Source organism: Rana temporaria, chromosome 13, assembly GCF_905171775.1.
Source record: "Rana temporaria chromosome 13, aRanTem1.1, whole genome shotgun sequence".
NCBI classification, from domain to species: Eukaryota; Metazoa; Chordata; class Amphibia; order Anura; family Ranidae; genus Rana; species Rana temporaria.
In genome coordinates this window covers 97,365,934-97,388,498 of record NC_053501.1, presented here as the reverse complement: position 1 = coordinate 97,388,498, position 22,565 = coordinate 97,365,934, and the positions used below count along the sequence as shown (strand labels likewise).

General features: G+C 41.3%; 2 protein-coding genes across 2 annotated transcripts in view; both read left to right on the top strand.

Annotated features, from left to right (window-relative positions):
* The first annotated feature begins 6,339 nt into the window (after window positions 1–6,339).
* On the top strand, window positions 6,340–11,180 carry LOC120920087 (astacin-like metalloendopeptidase). The gene is made up of 5 exons (XM_040332000.1): window positions 6,340–6,494; window positions 6,961–6,988; window positions 9,821–9,886; window positions 10,949–11,087; window positions 11,171–11,180. Exons 1-5 carry the CDS (start codon window positions 6,414–6,416, stop codon window positions 11,178–11,180), a joined length of 324 nt encoding a protein of 107 aa, XP_040187934.1. The 5' UTR covers window positions 6,340–6,413.
* The window catches only part of LOC120920577 (embryonic protein UVS.2-like), a 74,988-nt gene continuing 63,599 nt past the window's right edge, over window positions 11,177–22,565 (top strand). Inside the window, exons 1-8 of the mRNA XM_040332728.1 lie at window positions 11,177–11,288; window positions 11,767–11,942; window positions 12,023–12,104; window positions 12,203–12,330; window positions 13,667–13,782; window positions 14,721–14,946; window positions 17,108–17,226; window positions 19,534–19,744. Coding sequence (XP_040188662.1) covers window positions 11,203–11,288; window positions 11,767–11,942; window positions 12,023–12,104; window positions 12,203–12,330; window positions 13,667–13,782; window positions 14,721–14,946; window positions 17,108–17,226; window positions 19,534–19,744 — 1,144 coding nt within the window. The 5' untranslated portion in view covers window positions 11,177–11,202. The remainder of the gene's footprint in view (window positions 11,289–11,766; window positions 11,943–12,022; window positions 12,105–12,202; window positions 12,331–13,666; window positions 13,783–14,720; window positions 14,947–17,107; window positions 17,227–19,533; window positions 19,745–22,565) is intronic.

Sequence of the window (22,565 nt, the reverse complement as noted above, 5' to 3'; positions counted from 1 at the left end):
GTTTGTTAGTGCAAATAAAAAGAGTATCACGGACACTGTTCTAGACTGATATTCCGAACTGATGATCAATTGGACCAAATCAGCACTGCTCCTACTGGATGGTGATTCTACACAACCAATTGCCCCCGCTTGTTATACCTATAACAGATAAATTTAAGTATTTGGGATTCTATGTGACGTCCTTTGCCTTAGATTATGGTTCACTAAACATCTCCCTCCTGCTAAACAAATTCTTTGATAAAATAACATTTGGAATAAATTGCCATTGTCAATTGCAGGTAAGACAAATCTCATTAAAATGATTCTGATGCCCCAGCTTCTCTACCCAATACACAAATCCCCTACGGAGCATATCACAATGTTTACTCTCCTGCACTGTGTGGTAAGTCCAAACTTGTTATCAGACTCTTATCTTAACATATTAGTATATGTGGATAATGCACACCTCACTGCCTTCCAAAGACTGGGGAAGTCCACAGAAACAACTACCAACTACAACTGCAGCATTTAATTGGCCCTGAATTTGCCTCTACACAATCTGTTGGAGATCACATTGCCTCCATGACCCGTATTATGCTGGCCCATGTCCAGAGAGAATCAATCTCAGAGAGTCTTGAGGCCCTTAGTTTTGCTAAACCAAATAAGCTCCTACCGACATACAGTCTTATTAAAAAAACATGAAACAAGGTTAAGTACCTACAACATGTCACTAGATATACAAAGTATAGCCCGATACGGCGTAACGAGAACTATTCAGTACTAGCCAAGTTAGAGCATGGCGCTCGGTGGAAGGCAAGTGGGATAGTTACTATGTCTCAGGTTTTTAAGGATGTTTTTGTTACCTTTACCTGCTTCCCTGCAAGACGTATACTCCCCGCCCATACGTAGTTTTTGTACATACAATCTTGATATGCAGTCAGGGCACAGGGGGCCATGCAGGAATGGCATCTACCCCCCCCCCCCTATTTTCAACTTCATCAAAATGGCTGAAAGCTCTAAGGGCCTTATTTCACAATGTTATAGCATGTTTGTTGTTCCACCCTAGCAAAGCGACTTTGCTTTGGGAGAGAGACCTAGGTTCGATGAGGTGATCAATAGTAAGTGGCGTTTCAGGCTGTGGTAACCTGCTCTTTGGCCCAGAAGCTCTCTCAAATTTACATTCTCCTACTCTCTCACTACACTCCCCTGAAGCTTTATAAGATGGGATACAGTACGGAACCATCTTACCAAAGATGCAGAAGGGACCACTGTGACATAATCCATCTATTAAGGCATTGCCCAAAACTTCATCACTATTAGGGGTTGGTTTTAGATACATTAAACATGGTATTTAAGGTAAACATCCCACTGGACCCCAAATGCTTTCTCTTAAATGTTTTAGAGGAAATCATTGAAGCTGAATACTCTAGGATAGCAGTGGGAAGGTCCCTTTTCCACGCCCACAGTGTCATTCTAATACTGTGGAAATCCCCTGACCCCCCTACACACAAGGGTTTTCTGCTGTGGGAAATGCTCTGCTTCTAGAACACCATATTTTTACATGACAAAGTTGCCCCGGTAAGATAGAAAAGGTTTGGGACTGTGGTTAGACATCCCTGGCTTCAGCCCACAGGAACTTGTTTATCAGAGGTTGTTCCTGTGTCCAAATAGACCATAGAGTTCTGATGTTCATTTAAATTAGGATGATTATATGTGCCCTTGTTGCACCTTAGGTTGGATGGAGTCAAGTTTGCACAATACCAGTGTAGCGCTACCCCCGCAGGAGCCGCTGGTTGTTTTGGGACCGGCGTATTAAGTTACCTCTTACCGTTGTCTAGGGGTGAAGTTGATGAGTAGATTAGTAAGCGAATGTCCAGTCATCAAATAAAGGTTTTTCTGAATGCTTTATTCTCGGCCCAACATGACCAACATCAACATGAGGTAGAGAGAAAAGCAAGAGAACTTTGCAGTATCAGGCTTGGATATGGACAAGAGCAATCCTGCTCTCAGTAGTAGTAGATACAGTTCATCGCCACTCTAGCCAGAGTGGGTGAAGTGCCCCCGGACAGACTCCTGCCATGAGTCTGGCAGCCGAAGTGTCACTTTAGGTTGCTGGGAGGAACAGGTCTCTGCCACAGACCTGGCTCTAGGGACCTCTGCCACAGGCCTAGTACTTAGATGAGCTGAATGGATCGAGCGAATCCTCCCAGTAGATTAAGTCAGGGTCACCGGTTGACAGTGGAAGTGTACCTGTCAATGCTCCGGTCACCAGATCCCCGATGGTTCGTTCAAGCCCTCTTGGATAACCTTCCCTGGGTTCTCCTCAAGCCGATCCCCCACCATGTGGCACACAGCCTGGGATCTCCTCAGTAGAAGGGGGACCCAGTAAGTCACTGGGGCCCCTTAGTAGCATCAGTCACTCCAGGCCAGGAGGGGCCAGAGTCTGGAACTCCACGTAGCGCGTGACCCCAGGTCAGGTAGGCCATAGTGGTGGGGCCCGCGATGTGCGCACACCCTGAAGGTGGGTGCCGCACCTGGAACCAGGAACCCGCGAAGAACCAACAAAAATGGCGTCCGCCACAGATATACTCTCCCCCAGCATGCTCCGCGAGGGAAAACTCCTCTAATTGGCTGCTGGGGAAAAGTGGCTTTGCCAGAAACCCTCTAGCGCCAACTGTCACCCAGGGATGGGATCGCATCCCTGGAGCGCAGACTGACCTACAGGACAGTTCTGGAATGACAGCAGCCCAAAATTTAACAAATTATGAATGGGAGCAAAATAACTCTCCCATTCCCCCACTAACTTTAGCGTAGTGCCCATACTGAAAGTAAGGGGGCGCTACACCAGCATTGTATTTGATATGAGTATCTGGACACGGACATCTATCTGTGTCAATGTTCCTGTAATTACTGCCTTTGGATATCTATGTGGATGTAAGCTTTTTTGTATTGTCTTGTTTTGGACTTTTATGTTGCCGTTTAATGCAATAAACCTTTTCCTTATTTAAATGTGGATAAGAATAAAAAAAATCTAATACATAAATGAAAAAAAATATAGCTATATTTGGAATTTAATTTAATATATCTACAAAACTAAAATAGAATGTCGAGCATCATTATTGCTTTATTAGCAGCAACAGGAGCCATTGGCTTGGATCCACTAGTTCTGGGACTTTCTCTGCTTGGCTATATGCCCATTCTCCTTCTTGGCTTAATAATGCAATATTCATTGGTTTTAAGATTGCTTTACTGAAAAATGTATTACTACAATATGAGGCTGTTTGGGTCTCCTCTCTAATGCCCCGTACACACCATCACTTTATGTGATGAAAAAAAACGACACTTTCTGTGAAGTAAAAAACGACGTTTTTGAAACTTCAATTTTCAAAGACGAAGTTGCCTACACACCATCGTTTTCTCACAATGATCTTGCAAAGTGAGGTTACGTTCCACCACGTTTTTCCATTGAAGCTTGTTTCTGGGCATGCGTGGATGAAAAAACGTCTTAGAAAACGACGTTTTTTGCTACACACGGTCAATTTCTGTGAAGTAAAAAGTGCACTTTTGAAAAACGACACATAAAATTGAAGCATGCTTCAATTTTTTTTGGTCGTTTTTTACAAGACATAAAACGACGTTTTCCCATACACACAGTCAATTAAAGTGACGTTTTTAAAAACGTCATTTTTTTTCATCACATAAAGTGATGGTGTGTACGCGGCATTACTTTAGGATGATTTGGGCTCCTCTATGCAAAACCACTGCACAGAGCAGGTAAGTATAACATGTCTGACAGTCTACTGACTGGAATGGTACCAGCTGATTGGAGAAAAGACAATGTAGTACCAATATTTAAAAAAGGGTCAAAATAAATCACTGGGAATTACAGACAAGTTAGCCTGACATCAATAGTATGCAAGTTCTTGGAGGGGATGATAAGGTACTATATACAAGATTTTAGTAATGAAAACGGTATCATTAGCAGTAATCAGCATGGATTCATGAAGAATCATTCTTGCTAAACCAATCTGTTAACCTTGTATGAGGAGGTGAGCTGCCATCTAGGTAAAGGAAGGCCCGTAGATGTAGTGTATCTGGATTTTGCAAAAGCATTTGACACAGTTCCCCATAAATGTTTACTCTACAAAGTAATGGACCATAGAGTGAGTAAATGGATTGAAAAATGGGTAAAAGGGAAAGTTCAGAGGGTGGTGATAAATTGGGAAATGGGGTCTGTGCTGGGACCAATCCTTTTTAGTTTGTTCATAAACAACCTGGAGGATCTCTGTATTTGCGGAACAACACTAGGTTAAGCAGGGCAATAACTTCTCCGCAGGATGTGGGAACCTTGCAAAAAGATCTGAGCAGATTAATGGGGTGGGCAACTACATGGCAAATGAGGTTTAATGTAGAAAAATTTAAAATAATGCATTTGGGTGGCAAAAATATGAATATGAAAGCTACCCACTAGGGGGTGAAACTCTGGGGGAATCTAGGATGGAAACTAACAAACAGATAATTGGCATGCATTAAAAAGGGGATTAACTTGATTAAAGCAATAATTGTCACATTCTACAAGACTCTGGTCGGGCCTCAACTGGAGTATGGTGAACAGTTCTGGGCACCAGTCCTCTGGAAGGATGTACTGGAAATGGAGTGAGTACAAAAAAGGGCAACAAAACCTATAAAGGGTCTGGAGGATATTAGTTAGGAAGAAAGGTTACAAGCACTGAACATATTCTCTCTGGAGAAGAGACGCTTGAGAGGGAATATGATTTCAATTTACAAATACTGTACTGGTGACCCCAAAATAGGGATAAAACCTTTTTGCAGAAGGGAGTTTAATAAGACACGTGGACACTCAATAACATTAGAAGAAAAGTGGTTTAACCTTAAACCTTAAAGGGTTCTTTACTGTAAAAGTGGCAAGGATGTGGAATTCCCTTCCACAGGCGGTGGGTTTCTGCAGGGGGCATCGATAGTTTCAAAAAACTATTAGATAAGCACCTGAATGACTGCAACTTAAAGGGATATACAATGTAATACTGACATATGATCACACAAATAGGTTGGACTTAATAGACTTGTGTCTTCTTTTCAACCTGACCTACTATGTAACTATGTTTATTTATTTTTTATGAAAAAAAATTGATTTTAATATCACTTTAAGCAATCAAATTTTAATTTAATACATGAAATAATTTATCTTTTCATTTGAAATTTATTTATCTCTGTTAGTATACTATTAGCTAGATTCAGATAGATTTAGGCGGGCGTAGCGTATCTCAGATACACTACGGCGCCGTAAGTCAGAGCAGCAGTTTCTGTATTCACAAAGAAGTTGTGCTCTAACTTACGGCGGCGTAGTGTAACTGGGCTGGCGTAAGCCCGCCTAATTCAAATGTGTAAGATGTGGGCGTGTTGTATGTAAATTCACTGTGACCCCACGTAAATGACGTTTTTTACTAACTGCGCATGCGCCGTCCATGGACGTATCCCAGTGCGCATGCTCCAAATTACGCCGCAAAGACTCATTGATTTCGACATGAACGTAACTTACGTCCAGCCCCATTCACGGACGACTTAAGCAAACAATGTAAAACGTGAAAAATTCAACGCGGTCCCGACGTCCATACTTAACATTGGCTGCGCCATCTTTTTGTTGGTTTATCTTTACGCCCTGAAAACGCCTTACGTAAACGGCGTATCTTTACTGTGACAGCCGGGCGTACGTTCGTGAATAGGCGTATCTCGCTGATTTACATATTCTAGGCGTAAATCAGCGTACACGCCCCTAGCGGCCAGCGTAAATAGGCAGCTAAGATACAATGACGTAGGAGGTCGTATCTAAGCAACATTTAAGTGTATGTCAGTTTGAGCATCCGATTAATGTTACGACGGCGCGGATTCGGAGTTACGACGGCGTATCTACTGATACGCCGTCGTAACTGTACCTGAATCCGGCTATATGGGTTTTTGCATTTTACAAAACATCATTGCTCATGGCACTGTAGTGATAATTATCTCATAGGTAAAACCTTGAATACAAAAATAAATAAAAAATTACATTGCCAGTCCCAATTTATTTAGATTTTAGCTGGAAAAATTAGTTGATGATGATATTACTTACACAAGAACTTTTTATGTAATTATAGACTATAATCAGGAGACCATGACAATCAGTTACAAGCTGGGCAGCGGAACACCAAGACAATAATAAGATAATAATGACCATAGTGTCACACATGAAATAATTATACATTTCTAATTCCCATACACGTCCACTTAGGTCATTCTTGAAATTTGGTTTCCTGTCTCATGATTGGTCAGATCTTCTCTGGTACCTGTATAAAAGGTGATAGAGAAGATGAGTGTCACACCAAGCTTCAGAGAGAAGATATTTCACATTACAGTGAAGGAGAATTCTGAACAAGATGAATGAAAAAGTCTTCCTCCTGCTTCTGGGCTGTGTGACGGGGCTGGTGACCAGTCTACCTCTATCTGCACAAATACAGGTGAGATGATGAGCTGACATTAACAGTACATTGGACAGGTCAAAGAAAGTAAAACATCCAATAAGTTACCAATATTAGTTAGTAGTGAAGTGTAACTCTAGCCAAAATTCTTTCCCCTTAGATTTGGATAAAGTGGTGGGGGGTTAGGAATCCTCTTATAGTTTAACCCTTTCTTATTACTGTTTGGATCCACTGTAGGGAGATTTGACTTTTGTACAGGCCATTGCCACTAAGACAGAAAGTGAGGGAAAGTGTTATAATTGTGAACGGAACAGGGAATACAGTAAAATCTTTCAATAATGACTGTTGTGGTAACATCTGTCTAAGAAAGGACATTTTTAAGAGATTCCCAGTAGGGCTGAGGAGGGCTCTGCCGGGTGTAGAAGAGTTGGGGTCAAGACTTGTTATCTCTTATTATTGTATTTCATTTGAAATAAGATATTGATACAAAACATTTACTTTTCAGTACAATCTACTTGGAGTGAACAAAGATGGTAAGCTTGTTAACATTCTTATTTAAGGAATAATTTTTGCTTTCTTTCTGTTCTCTATCATCTGTTTTTGTTTGTTCTGCTTTTCCCCCCAGTTCATTTAGACTTTTTTTAATAACATTCTTAATCCTAAATCCTAATTCCTAAATCAAAAATTGTTCGCACTCCTCCATTGGCCCTAATTAGCCTGGCCAGATAATCTATAAAATTATTTTCCTTCTCCATCTAGAACAAGCCTCTAAGAAAGACCATTCCACATTTGTATAGCTCTTATGGTAAACATGCCTTACTTTAAAGAGACCCGTTCACCAATTTAAAACATTGCAGATAAAACTTTAGAAAAATAAATTATTTTAAACACTTGTTTGCAGTATTTTCTTTTGCATAAATGATTTATTATTCACCTGCAATGTGGCTTTGAACTTGCAACAAAATGTTGACTACTCTGAGAGTCACTTCCCTAGCACGGCCTGTAAGATGCCGGGGGGCAGGGGGAGGATGAGAGATGACAGAGATAGAACAGAGATACACAGAAGACACAGAGTGGACATATGCCTCTAACACGTGTCATGCGATGTGTCAAAACCTCTCCCTTCTCCAGGCGTGTTCTTGGTTCCAAAATATTCAGACATAGGTTTACTTCATTATACAATGTTTTATTCTTCCAACGATATGACAGCAAGACAGTTTAATGCTTACGTTGTTACGTTGTTACAGACATCATGGCAGGTAAGCATCACAGAAAGTTACAGAAGGAGGAAATAGATGTTAAGATTAGGGTTGTCCCGATACCACTTTTTTAGGACCGAGTACAAGTACCGATACTTTTTTTCAAGTAGTCGCCGATACCGAATACCGATACTTTTTTTAAATGTGTCCCCAAATGCAGCCATGTCCCCCACATATGCAGCCATGTCCCTCTAGCCATGTCCCTCACATATGTAGCCATGTCCCTCTAGCCATGTCCCTCACATATGCAGCAATGTGCCTCTAGCCATGTCCCTCACATATGCAGCAATGTCCCTCTAGCCATGTCCCTCACATATGCAGCCATGTCCCTCTAGCCATGTCCCTCACATATGCAGCCATGTCCCTCTAGCCATGTCCCTCACATATGCAGCCATGTCCCTCTAGCCATGTCCCTCACATATGCAGCAATGTCCCTCTAGCCATGTCCCTCACATATGCAGCCATGTCCCTCTAGCCATGTCCCTCACATATGCAGCCATGTCCCTCTAGCCATGTCCCTCACATATGCAGCCATGCCCCTCTAGCCATGTCCCTCACATATGCAGCCATGTCCCTCTAGCCATGTCCCTCACATATGCAGCCATGTCCCTCACATATGCAGCCATGTCCCTCACATATGCAGCCATGTCCCTCTAGCCATGTCCCTCACATATACAGCCATGTCCCTCTAGCCATGTCCCTCACATATGCAGCCATGTCCCTCTAGCCATGTCCCTCACATATGCAGCCATGTCCCTCCAGCCATTTCCCCCATACCTTTGCCGCCGAAAGCCGCCACCGCCGCATGGAGAAAATCACAGCATTCATTTGAATAGCTGTTTTGCCCGTGCGTATAGACACTCCCCCTTGCTCTGGATTGGACAGATCACAATCACCCATCCAATCCCGAGCAAGGGGGAGTGTCTATACGCACGGGAACACTACAGCTATTCAAATGAAAGCTGTGATGTTCCCGCACGCCGTTTAACCCATGCGGCGGCTTTCAAATGCTTCGGTGCGATGCGGTGGCTTTCGATGCGGCAGCGCGATGCAGCGGCAGCGGCGGGGGGGAAGTATTCTATTTAGGTATCGGGGGTATTTGCGCAGGTACAAGTACTCCCGCAAATACTCGGTATCGGTCCCGATACCGATACTGGTATCGGTATCGGGACAACCCTAGTTAAGATGATTTGATCTTTCTTGGGAGAGGGTCCCCCCTCCCCCCATCTCTCCTGCAGAGTCCGATGACCCTGAGGCTTCCGTCGGGCTGGGTGACCCTGGAGATCCTAACTCACTATACTACCCATGTGTTCTTATATACTGATTTAAAAGCCAAACTTAGGATAATTCATATATAGATTAGCTCCAAGGATGGTGGCAAGCTTCTGTCACAAATGTATAGACCCATTTGTGTATATTTAAGTAACATCTCTTCCCACCTTCTTGACGTAGGACTTTCAAGAATAGATGTGGCCTATGCTATAACAGCTGTTCTGTCATCCTATATTGACCTTGTCCTTAAAAGCTACCATGTTTAACCCAAATGCTTTAGATACATTTAATACATAAAAATATTAATACATTTAAAATCTAACACGGCCCCCTCCCTCATTGTTTCTCTTAGCCCTCCAATTACCGTCTGTGCTGGCCCAGCATCTCCGCCCCTCCCCTCACCTCCCCACATGAACTTTGATTTATCTGCTGGGGAGGAGTGAAGAGGAATACTATAAAGTGTCACTTGAGCGAAAGCTCTGAGTCTGCTGGGGCTGATGACATCACATCCAGGCAGCAGTTTCAAGCCTTTGGCTATTTTCACAAGGGAGATTTTTTACATTTAATGACATTCCTAAAATATGTTAAATGCACAAATATCCGTCTGCATGTATTTTAGGACCCTGGCAACAGAGTATGTTTTAAAGTCTTAAATAATTTCCTAACCAGAAGTTTCACAGATCAGGGACAGCTTTGTAGAGCTACCCTATATTCACATGAATTAATAATTAAATTGATAAAAACGGGTTCGATATATACACAAAATTAAGTCACTTGAATTTTTAGATGCGATTATTTCAGTAGATGTGCCTAATGTGTATTTTGTATACACAGCCCCAAAGAGTGAAGACTCCGAAGTGCCACAAGGGATCTTCAGCAAGATTTTGAAAGCTAATAAAGGTAATTATTCTAATCCACAGGATTCTTTACTGCATTATGATGGTGCTAAATCCAGGCAAGGGAACAGACAATAACCAATTATAATGCATAAAGTTATGAGTTTCAAGATCCTTAAAATAATGCACTGATGGACTAGCCAATAGTGTGCAAGGAGAAATATGGCACTATTGTTTTAGATTACAATCTCGTTGTCATTGCTGAATACGTTTTTAACTTCACTATTCCATTTCTAAAAAAGACTGATGGGTTATTCCTATTCACGTCTACCATTGCAGTGAAGCTTGTGAGATAAAGAGATTAATTAATTAAAGACAAATAGACGGTTTTCTTTCAAACTTTAGAAATTGCACTTTGAATGTGAATTTAGTAGAGAATCGGCATCAATATCTATGGTAAAACTGTATATTTTTCTGTTGCTATTTATATTTCTAAATCCACACTTAAAGCTGAACTCCAGGTAGATAAAAAAAAATCATCAATGAATGCAGCTCTGTATTCCTTACTACATCTTAATTGTACTCTTTTAAATACAAGTGATGTAAGTACCTTCATTGTAGAGATCAGACTAGAGGTGGAAGAAGAAGCACAAGGAGTATGTTAGCTGTATTGTAGTAAATGCTCCATTGTAATAGGAGGAGAGAGCAGAGTGACAGAGACATGAGATTATCAGACTTGTAAGTGTTACTTCACTGTAGTATAGCAAAATCAGGTCTCCTTCCCTGCCAAACAGGGCTGTGCTGTGTCACGGAACTGAGTAAAGCTGGGCCTTTGGACTGCATGAAAATATCTAACAGGTTCCTCCAGATGCACAGATTTTCACTGTGCCTATTCTATTCTGTTTTATACCCCAACACTATACTGTATTGCATCTGATTAGATGCAACCGTTGTTGGTTCTAAAATGTTCTCTTTGGACCCGTCCATTTTTCAATCAGAGAATGTCAGGTGAGAAGGGACTGACAGAGCCACCCACATAGTAAACTTCAGCCAGTTCACTGTGTATGGGCAGCTTAAATATAATGAATTTTAGTGTATTAACTGTAACCATTTTCTGTATTTTCAGATAGCAAAACACCCATGTATGGAGGAGATGTGCTGGTACGAAATGAGCGCAGTGCCATGAACTGTCCTTCTTGCCTTTGGCCTAAAAGTGATAGTGGTAGTGTTCCTGTTCCCTACACCATAGATTCCCGCTACAGTGAGTTCCCTATTTTTTTCTCTTACATTTAAATATTCATTGCTATTTGTTATTTGTAGAAACCCAACCTTCTGTTTTTGTTTCCAGGTACCAGTGACCTAAACAGTATTGTGCTCGCCATGGCCGAGTTTGAGACATTGACTTGTGTGAGGTTTGTGCCTCTTACAACAGAAGATGATTACATCAACATCACTCCTGGTGATGGGTAAGGTTGTCTATTGTTTATCATAGTTTTTCACAGTAGGGAGCATCTAAAACATAAACACCTTAGACTTTACGGCACCTATTTGTGCATGATGGATTCTCTTTTGAATTTCCTCCAAAAAAAATGAAAATACATGTGACAGTCACAAGCCAACAACAAGGTGCTTCTTGGTTGTCTAATTTTTTTGGTGTACCTAGCAGAAATAGCACAGGGACATAAGATATTTATCCCGGCGCTGCTAACATTCAGTATATAGTAGAAAAATGGAAGTGACCTAGAGGGAGTGGGGCTTAGTGTCAACAGACTCAATGGATTCCACTTAAAATTTTACAATGAAAATAAAACCAGCACAAACAGATATTGATTGCTTTCTTTCTGTAGTTCAGATTCAATCATTGTTTCTATTAAAACTATTGTCTTAGGCTCCCACATGGTATTAAAGCATAACTCCTTTGAACTGTATATCTACAATTTCTAGCTGTTACTCATATCTTGGAAGAACTGGTGGAAGCCAGACAGTTTCATTGGGTGGAGGCTGCATCTACAGGGGGATTATACAACATGAACTAGAACATGCCCTGGGCTTCTACCATGAGCATGTAAGAAGTGATCGTGACAATTATGTTGACATCAATTTCCAGTATATCCCTAAAGGTACTGCAGACATTTACACAAAGCAAATTCAGTCAAGTTTTCAAAGAAGAGACATTACCACTGCTTTTTTGTTGTTACAGGAAAATTGGGTAATTTTGCTAAAGCGGACACCAATAACCTGGGCAGTCCATATGATTACGGTTCAGTGATGCATTATGATGCGTAAGTCATGGCTTTTGTGTTAGCTGGTGAATTACCGATAAACTATAGAATATTTTAATGGTAATATGTCGATTTTTTCTCTATTCAACATTTTCCAGCTATGCATTCACCAACACTTCAAACAAACCCACAATCGTCCCCAAGCCTGACCCCAATGTGCCTATTGGGCAGACAATTGGACTGAGCGTCTTGGATGTCACTAAAATTAACCGACTTTATCAATGCAGTAAGTTTCTGTACATTCCAATTTCATGGGTTAAAAACATTAGAAATTATACTTTTTTATGATTGCATTTTAAGTGAATTTTTACAGTTTTGAAAAATTTTGACAAAAAAAAAACCCACAAAGGGCCAGATTCAGAGAGAGAGAGATACGACGGTGTATCTCCTGATACGCCGTCGTATCTGTGTCTTACACTGGTCGTATTTATGCGCCTGATTCATAGAATCAGTTACGCATAGATATGACTAAGATCCGACAGGTGTAACTGTGTTACACCGTCGGATCTTATCTGCAATTTAAAAATGGCGCAGGGGGCGTTCCCGCTGATTTACGATGAGAAATATGTAAATCAGCGAGATACGCCAATTCACGAAAGTACGCGGACCCGACGCAGTGTTGTTACGACGTTTCCGTAGCGGCTTTCCCGGCGTATACTTACCCCTGCTTCTACGAGGCGCAGCCAATGTTAAGTATAGCCGTCGTTCCCGCATCGATTTTGAATTTTTTTACATCGTTTGCGTAAGTCGTTCTGGAATACGGATGGACGTCGTTTACGTAAGCGTCGAAACCACTGACGTCCTAGCGACGTCAGTGGGAGCAATGCACGCCGGGAAAATTCACGGACTGCGCATGCTCATTTAAATCGGCGCAGGGACGCGCCTGATTTAAATAGTACACTCCCCCTAGCCGCGGAATTTGAATTCCGCCGGGGGATTTACGATCCGCCGCCGCAAGAATGGAGGTAAGTGGTTTGTGAATTACCCACTTGCCTCTCAAACTTGCGGCAGCGTATCTTAAATCAAATAGATCACGCAGATCTAAAGATCTGCTGATCTATGTGAATCTAGCCCAAAATGTGCACTTTTGTGTCTGGCCCCTACTATGGGTGTACACAATAAATAATGTACACATATGTGGTATCCCTATGCATCTCAAATTCAATTTGGGTTATTTATTTATTGTCATTTAAGAACGATATAGCTAGATTAAAAAAAAAATGATATTGCTTACAATTTGGCCAGTTTTCATTGAAAAAAAGTTAAATATCAGGAAATGTAGTTTTTACCATGAAATGAAGGCTCAATTTGCCCTGAACAAACAAAGTATAATACACAAGATGTGACACGGCATTGAGGCAATAAGGATCTTTTATCTTCGATGAAAAGGGGTTAAACTCAAGGTTCATTTGATTTTAAGTTCAAAATTCCAGCAGTTTTAATCTAATAGAAGGTCAATACCCCTTCCCCTGTTTCCCACCAATATATTATTAATATTATTATTATCAGTCTAATCCTCCAATAACTAAATATAATTTATATGTCTATTTCTCCCTTCTCAGGTGTCTGTGCGACTTTGCTTAATAATAAGACAGGAATTTTGACTTCTGACAACTATCCCTCTGCTTATCCTAATAATGGTGACTGCGTTTGGTTGATCAGAGTTCCATCAGGGAAGGTGAGGAGACAGAAATGTAGAGATGCAAAATGTGACCCTAAATGTCTAGCAACCTAGCTGTGAAAATGAACTGCCATCTGAAGATTGTTTTGTACACCACCTACATTTTACATTCATAAAAATAGAGACTTGACTACTAGTATAGAGCCACGCAATAGGTCCAAATACTCCCTACCTGAACATCACACTTTTGTACCTTTGTACATTGAAGTGGAGCCATTGCGGTGGTTTGACTTTATGGCAGAGACGGGGGTATAGAGAAGGTCGTTTAAGATGTAAATGCCTCTAAACCTCATACTCTGCTTCAACCACCAATTGCTCCATATGTTGGAATAATACTTCCCTTCATTATGGCCCACTTCATTGCTGGAAGCAAATGTGCCAGATTTCTTTTACCCCACATCTGATGGTGAGGTCATTGTAGGAATGGGGGTTTAGCAGGAACAAAGGGGGTTTTGGATTAATTTGTGGCTCTGGTTCTTACAAGTATGTTACCAATAGTAACAGTATTGCAATATCCACAGTCTCAGGTTTCTTTGACTTAACTCAATATAGCAAAAAACGAAAGACTTCTGTTAAAAAATTCTTCCCCCCCCCAAATGTGTCTTGTTTAAGCTTATTGGTTTCCCTAAACAAACCACAAGCAACAAATAATCAGAGGGAGCAGAAGAGTTCTGTTAACTGGAAAATCAATGGAAAATACACACATGTTTCAAGAAATATCGTAGATAGAAATGTCTATAGCTGCAAGATCTTTTAACAGAAATTAGAATCCTACATATTCTTGTGTTTTTTTTTTCTCTGAAGGACTGTTCAAGCATTAATATAGCAATTGATTGCATCATATTGGAATTACATATTAACCCAGTTTGCAGTTACAAGTATGGGAAGTTTGGGGTTTACTGTAGATAATACATTTTCCTTGTGTCACTTTTTAGGCTTCATTGAAGTTCAGTACCTTTAATATCCAATCCACTCCTAACTGTGACTCAGACTACATGAGGATCTATGACGGTCCCTCTAAGAACTCTCCTGTGTTGTTGGATAAAATATGCGGAAGTCAAACCATCCCTCCAATCATCGCTTCCACAAGTCAGATGCTGGTCCAGTTTGTCAGTGACGGGGCTGTTGCTGGGGTCGGCTTCCAAGCTTCATATAGCTCAGGTATGCTGATTTATTTTATTGGTAAAGAAAGATACTGAAAAATCATAGATACAGAGGAGATCCCTCCCAAGGAGGAACTATTGGCACAACAGTTTGATGCCATATAACCTCTGTTTGCAACCTTTGAGGTAATCCATGCAGTTTCTTAGTATATACAATTACATTTTCCAGTTAGATTGTTCAATGTGTATGTTGGTCAACTTTAAGAGTGATAACAATTACCTCTATGGCTTATTTTGGATCAGATACTGTATAAATTCTTCTTTCTTGTGGTATATCACTGCTGTCTGCCCTTCTGCGAAACTAAGAAGTTGTTAAATTCCTATGGACTTCTTTGCGGTTGACAATATCATCCAAAATTCTCCAGTGTGGAGTGCAGTGACCAGACTTTCGTTTCCCCAGCACTGCATTGGTTAAATGCTTGCTTTGCTTAGGGCAGATTGGCAAAGTTAAAAAAATTACCCTGGCAGCCGGTGGTCATCTATGCTCTCCAATGTCCCAGTATGTGGGCGAGCCCTCAACAAGTTCATGTACAATGCATAACTGCTGACCCTGTGTTGTATTTGATGACATCTGAGAGTCTAAAGCCAGGAGAATGGCAAAAAGAAGCAGCTTCAGGGACCAGTAGTACAGCATGGAGGAAGCCTGTGGGAGGGATAAATAAGATAAGCATTTCAACTTATGTATCACCTTCTAGACTAAAGATGCTTGTAACCCAAGCAGTGCAGTGGGGGGAACAATATGGATAGATTTTACAGCATCTGTACTTATACCATTTAGGACAAAATATTAGGTTTGTATGGTAGCCCACCCACCTCCACTACAGTTATTTATTTTCATAGGACACTCCTGTTTTCTAACTAGTGCTCTGTGAAACTCTTCTGGGTAAGGCAGAACGTGTGACTCTCTCCCATTCCTGCCCTGAAGCAGCATTTGGTGCCTGTGTAGGCCATCTCTACATCTGAGCTCTTCATTGAGGGTTGGAGAGTGGGGTCCTAGCCTAAGAGGAACTTGGAACTTCGAAAAGGGAGGATGAACTATGTATATACAGCAGGGGTCTCAAACTCAAATTACCTGAGGGCCACAAGACAAGTTTTCATATGCCATGGGGGGCCGCATGCAAACTTTCAAACTTCAAAAACAACAGTACTGGTGTCAGCGAACACATTATTAACCCCCCAGCACTGGTGTCAGCGAGCGCATTATTACCACCAGCACTGGTGTAAGTCAGGGTTTGACAAATTTGCTTGGAATCTCCGAGCCAGCTAAAAAAGTTAGCAGCCAGAAAACGCACCCTGTCCCGACGAGCTTGCGCGCAGAAGCGAACACATACGTGAGCAGCGCCCGCATATGTAAACGGTGTTCAAACCACACATGTGAGGTATCGCCGCGATTGGTAGAGTGAGAGCAATAATTCTAGCTCCTCTGTAACTTAAAACATGCAACCTGTAGATTTTTTAAAACGTCGCCTATGAAGATTTTACAGGGTAAAAAAGTTTGTCGGCATTCCACAAGCGGACACAATTTTGAAGCGTGACATGTTGGGTATGAATTGACTCGGCGTAACATTATCTTTCATAATATTTAAAAAAATGGGGATAACTTTACTGTTGTCTTATTTTTTAATTAAAAAAAGTGTACTTTTTTCCAAAAAAAGTGCGCTTGTAAGACCGCTGCGCAAATACGGCGAAACAGAAAGTATTGCAACGATTGCTATTTTATTCTCTAGGGTGTTAGGATAAAAAATATATATAATGTTTGGGGGTTCTAATTAGAGGGAAGAAGATGGCAGTGAAAATAGTGTAAAATGACATTAGAATTGCTGTTTAACTTGTAATGCTTAACTTGTAATACCAACGGCCACCACCAGATGGCGCCAGCTCACATCTGGTGGTAATAACTTGTAATACCAACGGCTCACCACCAGATGGGGCCAGCTCAAAAAAAAAAAAAAAAAAAAAAAAAAAAAAATTTTTTTTTTTTTTTGCTCCCCTCACTTCCATCCTGCCTGGGGGCCATTTATAACTGGTCCGCGGGCCGCAAATGGCCCACGGGCCGGTACTTTGAGACCACTGATATACAGTATACACATAAACATAAAATGATGTCATATACTATTATAAATCTCCTTACTATATTGATTATATCGATATTCTTACAGTGAAGTGTGGAGGATCCTTCTTTAACTCTCAAGGCAGCTTCACATCTCCAGGATACCCAGGGAACTACAGTCCAAACATGGATTGTAACTTCACCATCACAGCTCCTGTTGGAAATAAGGTAAAACAAGATGCCTTCATAATTCTCCCTAATTATTGGACTTCCTCATTCTCTAAAATTGTCACATAAATAAAATGTTATGTTGTACAGACACATTACAATCTGAATGTACAACCCCCTTTGAATTTACCAGTGTTCACCAGGGCCTACCTGATTGAATGGAAACTGAATGTATTGTTTAGGGCATTACAATACATGGCTGATGGCAAATTTAATGTATATTGCTCTAAGACTATCTACCACCAAGACGTTCTGGATCTTTTCCCAGTGATGACAGGAAGTGTTGGTGGTAATTTGTGAAGCTGGCTGAGAACTGGTGGTGTGCCATTTGTAAGCTGTTTATAAAGATTTACTTGACTTTGCAGCACTGGACTCATTTCTGCCATCCTGATTGAGGGTAATGTCCCATACACACGACCATTTTTAATGGTGTAGAAAAAGATTATTTTTTAAACCCGATTCTTGTCAAGCCTGCCTTGCCTACACACACAATCGTGAAAAAAAATGCTCTAGCAAAGCGTGGCGACGTACGACGGCACTATAAAGGGGAAGTTCCATTCGGATGGCGCCACCCTTGGGGCTGCTTTTGCTGATTTTGTGTTATTAAAAGTTTGGTGAGAGACGATTCGTGCTTTTCAGTGTGTTACAGCGTGACTAATGTGCTATCTCCATAACGGATGCTAGTTTTACCCGAACGAGCGCTCCCGTCTCATAATTTGCTTCTGAGCATGCGTGTTTTTTTCACGTCGTTAAAGCCTGAAAAAATAGAGCATGTTCTAAATTTTTAATGCCCATTTTTTTTACGTCATGAAAAATGCTCTGGAGCCCACAGACACATGATCATTTTAAATGACATTAAAAAAAATGTGTATGTGGCCTCAGAGGAGCACAGGGGAGAGGAAGGGAGGGGGCTGATCAGTTTCTTGAGTCTATTGTAGAACGGTGAATGACAAAGATATCAGCCAGTAATGTAGGAGGAGCACAGAAGATATCCCAGCTCTGGATGTTTCCTTCCTTGTCTGGAAATTGTAGATTGGTGACCATTACACCGCAGGAATAGAAAGGACTTCCTTTTTCCAACAAGATTCATAAGCACTGTCTTTTATGTGCAGTATCACCCCTAAAGTGACATAAAACTCTTAAAAACAAAAATCAAATATTTTCACATTAGCAATCATTAGATGTGGTGGTTGCATCCGTTTTCTTTGGCGTTTCCCTGTTTTCACCTGGTGATCTGACCAGTAACACGCCTCCTGTATTAGTGAGACTCTACTCTGGATGAATGAGAACAAGAGGCGCAGCAATCATTAGCATTGTCAGTTTGGGGGGGGGGCCTTAAATGTATTAGAAGATTTAAATACACTAAGGCCGGGTACACACGGGCAAACATGTATGATGAAACCGGTCCGTCGGACCGTTTTCACCGTACTTGTCTGCTCGGGGACTTCTGTACGATGGCTGTACTAACCATCGTACAGAAGTCCGCGCGTAAACAATACGCGGGGGGCGTGTCCGCGCCGTCGCCGTGGCGACGTGGGCGGGCCTGCCTTTTAAATGCTTCCACGCATGCGTCAAAGTCATTCAACGCATGCGAGGGACGGCGGGCGCTCGGACATGTACGGTAGGTCTGTACTGACGACCATACATGTCCGAGCGGGCAGGATTCCAGCGGACGGTTTTAAAACAAGTCCAGGAATATTTGCCCGCTGGGAAAAGACCCGGCGGGCAAATGTTTGCTGGAATTCTGCCCGCTCGCGCCTACACATGACCGAACATGTATGCTGAAACTGGCCCGCGGACCAGTTTCAGCATACAAGTTTGGTCGTGTGTACGGGGCCCTACAAGTTGAATATAAATTCCAGCTCACCTTTTATAATCAGTTACAGCCTTTTTTTTCCTCCTTTTGGGATAAAGGTTTTACATGAATAAAAAAAAATGGTCATTTTAAGCACCCCTGCCAGTGTTGAATGATTTGGCTTATCCATGTAAACTGATACATTCTGCTGGATAGCTTGTGCTTTTGCAAAACAACAGATATGCTGGCTGGTTTACTAAATGAACATAGAAGAAAGCCTACAAAAGAAAACAAAAGCAGCCATCACATGTAAGAATTGGTAAACTGCAATATAATAAATGTTTGCTCTTGGGTTTAATATGGCTTTAATGTCAAATATTATTTAAGGTAGACTGTAACATCAATGAATTGTAAGAAACAAAATATTCACTCACTTTCATGCTAAAAAAAATATTTGTTTGTTGTATGAACACAACACTGTCATGTTAATGATAATTGTATTTCTTTTTCAGATTGCTCTGACCATAAGTGACTTCCATTTAGAGTCTTCCATTATGTGTATGTATGACTATCTAACACTCTCCATGGATGGTACACAAATGGGTCCATTCTGTGGGGATCGCACCATCCCTGTGTATTACTCCAAAGGCAACTCTATGGTTCTCGTATTCCACAGTGACAAGTCTACCCAGGCAAAGGGCTTCCAAGTCTCTTACACCTTCTGTAAGTAGCTCAGTTCTATCTGCGTATATATAATATCAGCAATGGACATCATAAGATAATAAAGGTCACATATTTTTCTGTAAAGCAAAAGCAGCCATCTTAGTGAAAAAAACATATTGCATAAAACAATTTAACACTACTGTGGTGTAAGAAAAGATTTAATAGCAGAATCTCCGGTTAGACACAAAGCTGAATCATCTTCAATTACAACTATGAAGTACAGAACTGATGCTAGACTTTCCTATTAGATGACCCAGCAAGCACTGAAAATTAAAAACAGCATACAGTATATTGAATGTTTATATGTAAAATAAAGATTTCCTACAATTAAAAAAACAATAAAAAAGAAGATAAAATACAAAAAATATACAAAATCCACTATAGTCATCCTTTAAGCAGACATGATATTCACATGACCTCTAGTGAAATTGAAATCTGTTAATGAAATTCAGCGTATCAAAATAAAGACCAACAAGCAACCAACAATGTTCAAATAATAATCTTTTAATGTATGGGCAGATTCTTTTTGAGTATACACCATTGATACTGTGCATACAAATCCATGTAAATGTATTTATATTATGTTTTTTTTACGTTATAGATTAATGAGAAAGTATGAAAGAATAAAGTCTAGGTAATATTTAAATATGGTTTTAATATTTACTGACATTTACTTCTCTTTCATTACAGTCCAGTAGAAGAGCAACAGATGGCACAAAGAGAAAATCTACCGGTTCTGGAAGGAAGCTGACATCACTACAGGACACAATGGGAATTTGATGGAACACGTATAGAAAAGTTCACACATTTGTAAACATATATATAATGATTAAATGTACATTGGATCATGCTATTGTTTGCAATTACATTTAAAAATACAAAATAACAATGCATAATTGTTTTCTCATTTGATTGGTATTTTGACTTTAACTGGTTTTATCTGTGTGTTCTAACTGTGGGGAATGGGACTGACTATAGGAGATCGTGGTTCCCAGCCCGTAGGAACTCACAATCTCTCTCTCCTCACATAATTGGGATATGTGTGTTTACACACACACACAAGTCCCTGTCATTCTGACCACCAGTCACGAGCATCTGCACCCCTGCAGTGCAGCAGGTACATGTGCGTGCCTGGGGCAGCGCAATCGTGCCCGATATCCCGCTTAAAGGAACCGGCATACAGCAACGATGGTTCGTGAGATCGTGCCGACCTGCCACATGTATAATGATGGCAGCAGGTCGGCAAGTAGTTAACAGTCTCAAGCAAATTGGTAACAGCATCTCACTGACAGAGGCGTCAAAAGTATAAAAACTCTTAACCATGTTATTTGCTCAGCAGAACAGTCCCAGTGTCACCTTGATGAGGTTTACATTACCAGAACAGCTTCGGGTTGAAGAGGCTTGGCTGTTTGGCAGGGTGCGGTATAAGCTGCACTGAGCAGACCAATGGCCGATCCTTATCACCAGCTCTAAAGTCCAGAGCTAGCAAAGCCAGTGAAGGTGTTCCTATTTTGTCCCTCCTCCTCAGGAACCTTTCTCTAGGACTAGATGCTCTGTCCCTAGCCAACATGGATCCTTTACCTTGCCTTTCCATTTTGTAAATACATGCCAACTGTAGAGGGGAAGTGAAATTTTTTAGCATTGTCCTCACCAAAGATTGCCACAGAGGTCAACTAGTGTTGCAGTGCCCAATTAGAGCACTGCTCTCTTGGTGACACCTAAGGAGGCTCAGAGGAACAAAGTCCCTCTCATCCTCTATTCCCTCTGTACAGTGATTAGCAACGCAGCACCACCTACAGAGGCTTATCAGAATCTGGAAGACCCCTTTAACAAAGGGGACCCCCAGATCCTGACCCCCCCCCCCTGTGTGAAATGGTAATGGGGTACACTGTACCCCTACCATTTCACGAAGCAAGTGTAAAGTCTTGTAAAAAAAAACACACACACCCCCCGTAGAATAAAGTCCGTAATTAATAAAAAAAAAAAAAAAGGAAAAAACTCCAGCGGTGATAATCCACTCGTTCCCGGCTTCCTGCTCCAACGTTGTCCTGATCCTGCGACGGCTGCGGGTGATCTCCAGCGATGAGAAGATCCTGCGACGGTGATCTCCGCTCCATCCGGAACGGGATATGGCTAGCTTGGTATCCAACCTTGTGTAAATGGGGAGTTTGCGGTTGTGCAAATGGACTGTTTGCAGGTGTTTGCAGTGCGTTAAACTGTTTGCAGGTGATGGGGGTTTTTCAAAGCCTATGGTCGTGCTGAGGTAGTTCAGTGACAGCTAAGTGACCCAGAAAACAATGATTCTGCAGTGTGGGACCATAGTTGGCCTAGTAGGCTTTAATGATCTCCTTAGATGATCACAAAAAAAATTAATGTTTTTTCTATGCAAAATTATCCAGCCGATCGCTTTTGGTCTGATCACAATGAAGCAACGACCTTATCATCTGAAGTGTGCCAACATTGCCAACACACTCAGAGGTGGTCGCTTCATTGTGATACGCAAGCCCCTTCACCACAACAAGGTAACGATCACGAAGGGGAATTGACACATGTATGTGCCTTATTTTTTGGTTTTGTTTTTGCAGCCACAGTGCAGCACCAGTGGCCAGAAAAATTAGGCATGTACACATGCCTGAAAAAGTAGGTATTGTTGCAGCTGCTGCTGTAGCAGCGGCCAGAAAAATTGATGTTTCCAGGCAGAAAGTGCACTAAAACATTGAGGTTTGAACCCTAGTTGGTGGCGGATAAGTCACGCAAGTCATCCGGCATGCAGAGATAAAATACAGCAGCGTGTGGAACATTTGTAGCCCAAGGCACCTCA

Excerpts from the sequence above, each read along its gene's own strand:
- LOC120920087 (XM_040332000.1), top strand. The coding sequence starts at position 6,414 with ATGAATGAAAAAGTCTTCCTCCTGCTTCTGGGCTGTGTGACGGGGCTG. Across the intron at positions 6,495-6,960 it reads CTCTATCTGCACAAATACAG|TACAATCTACTTGGAGTGAA; the intron begins GTGAGATGATGA and ends TTTACTTTTCAG. Across the intron at positions 9,887-10,948 it reads GATTTTGAAAGCTAATAAAG|ATAGCAAAACACCCATGTAT; the intron begins GTAATTATTCTA and ends CTGTATTTTCAG.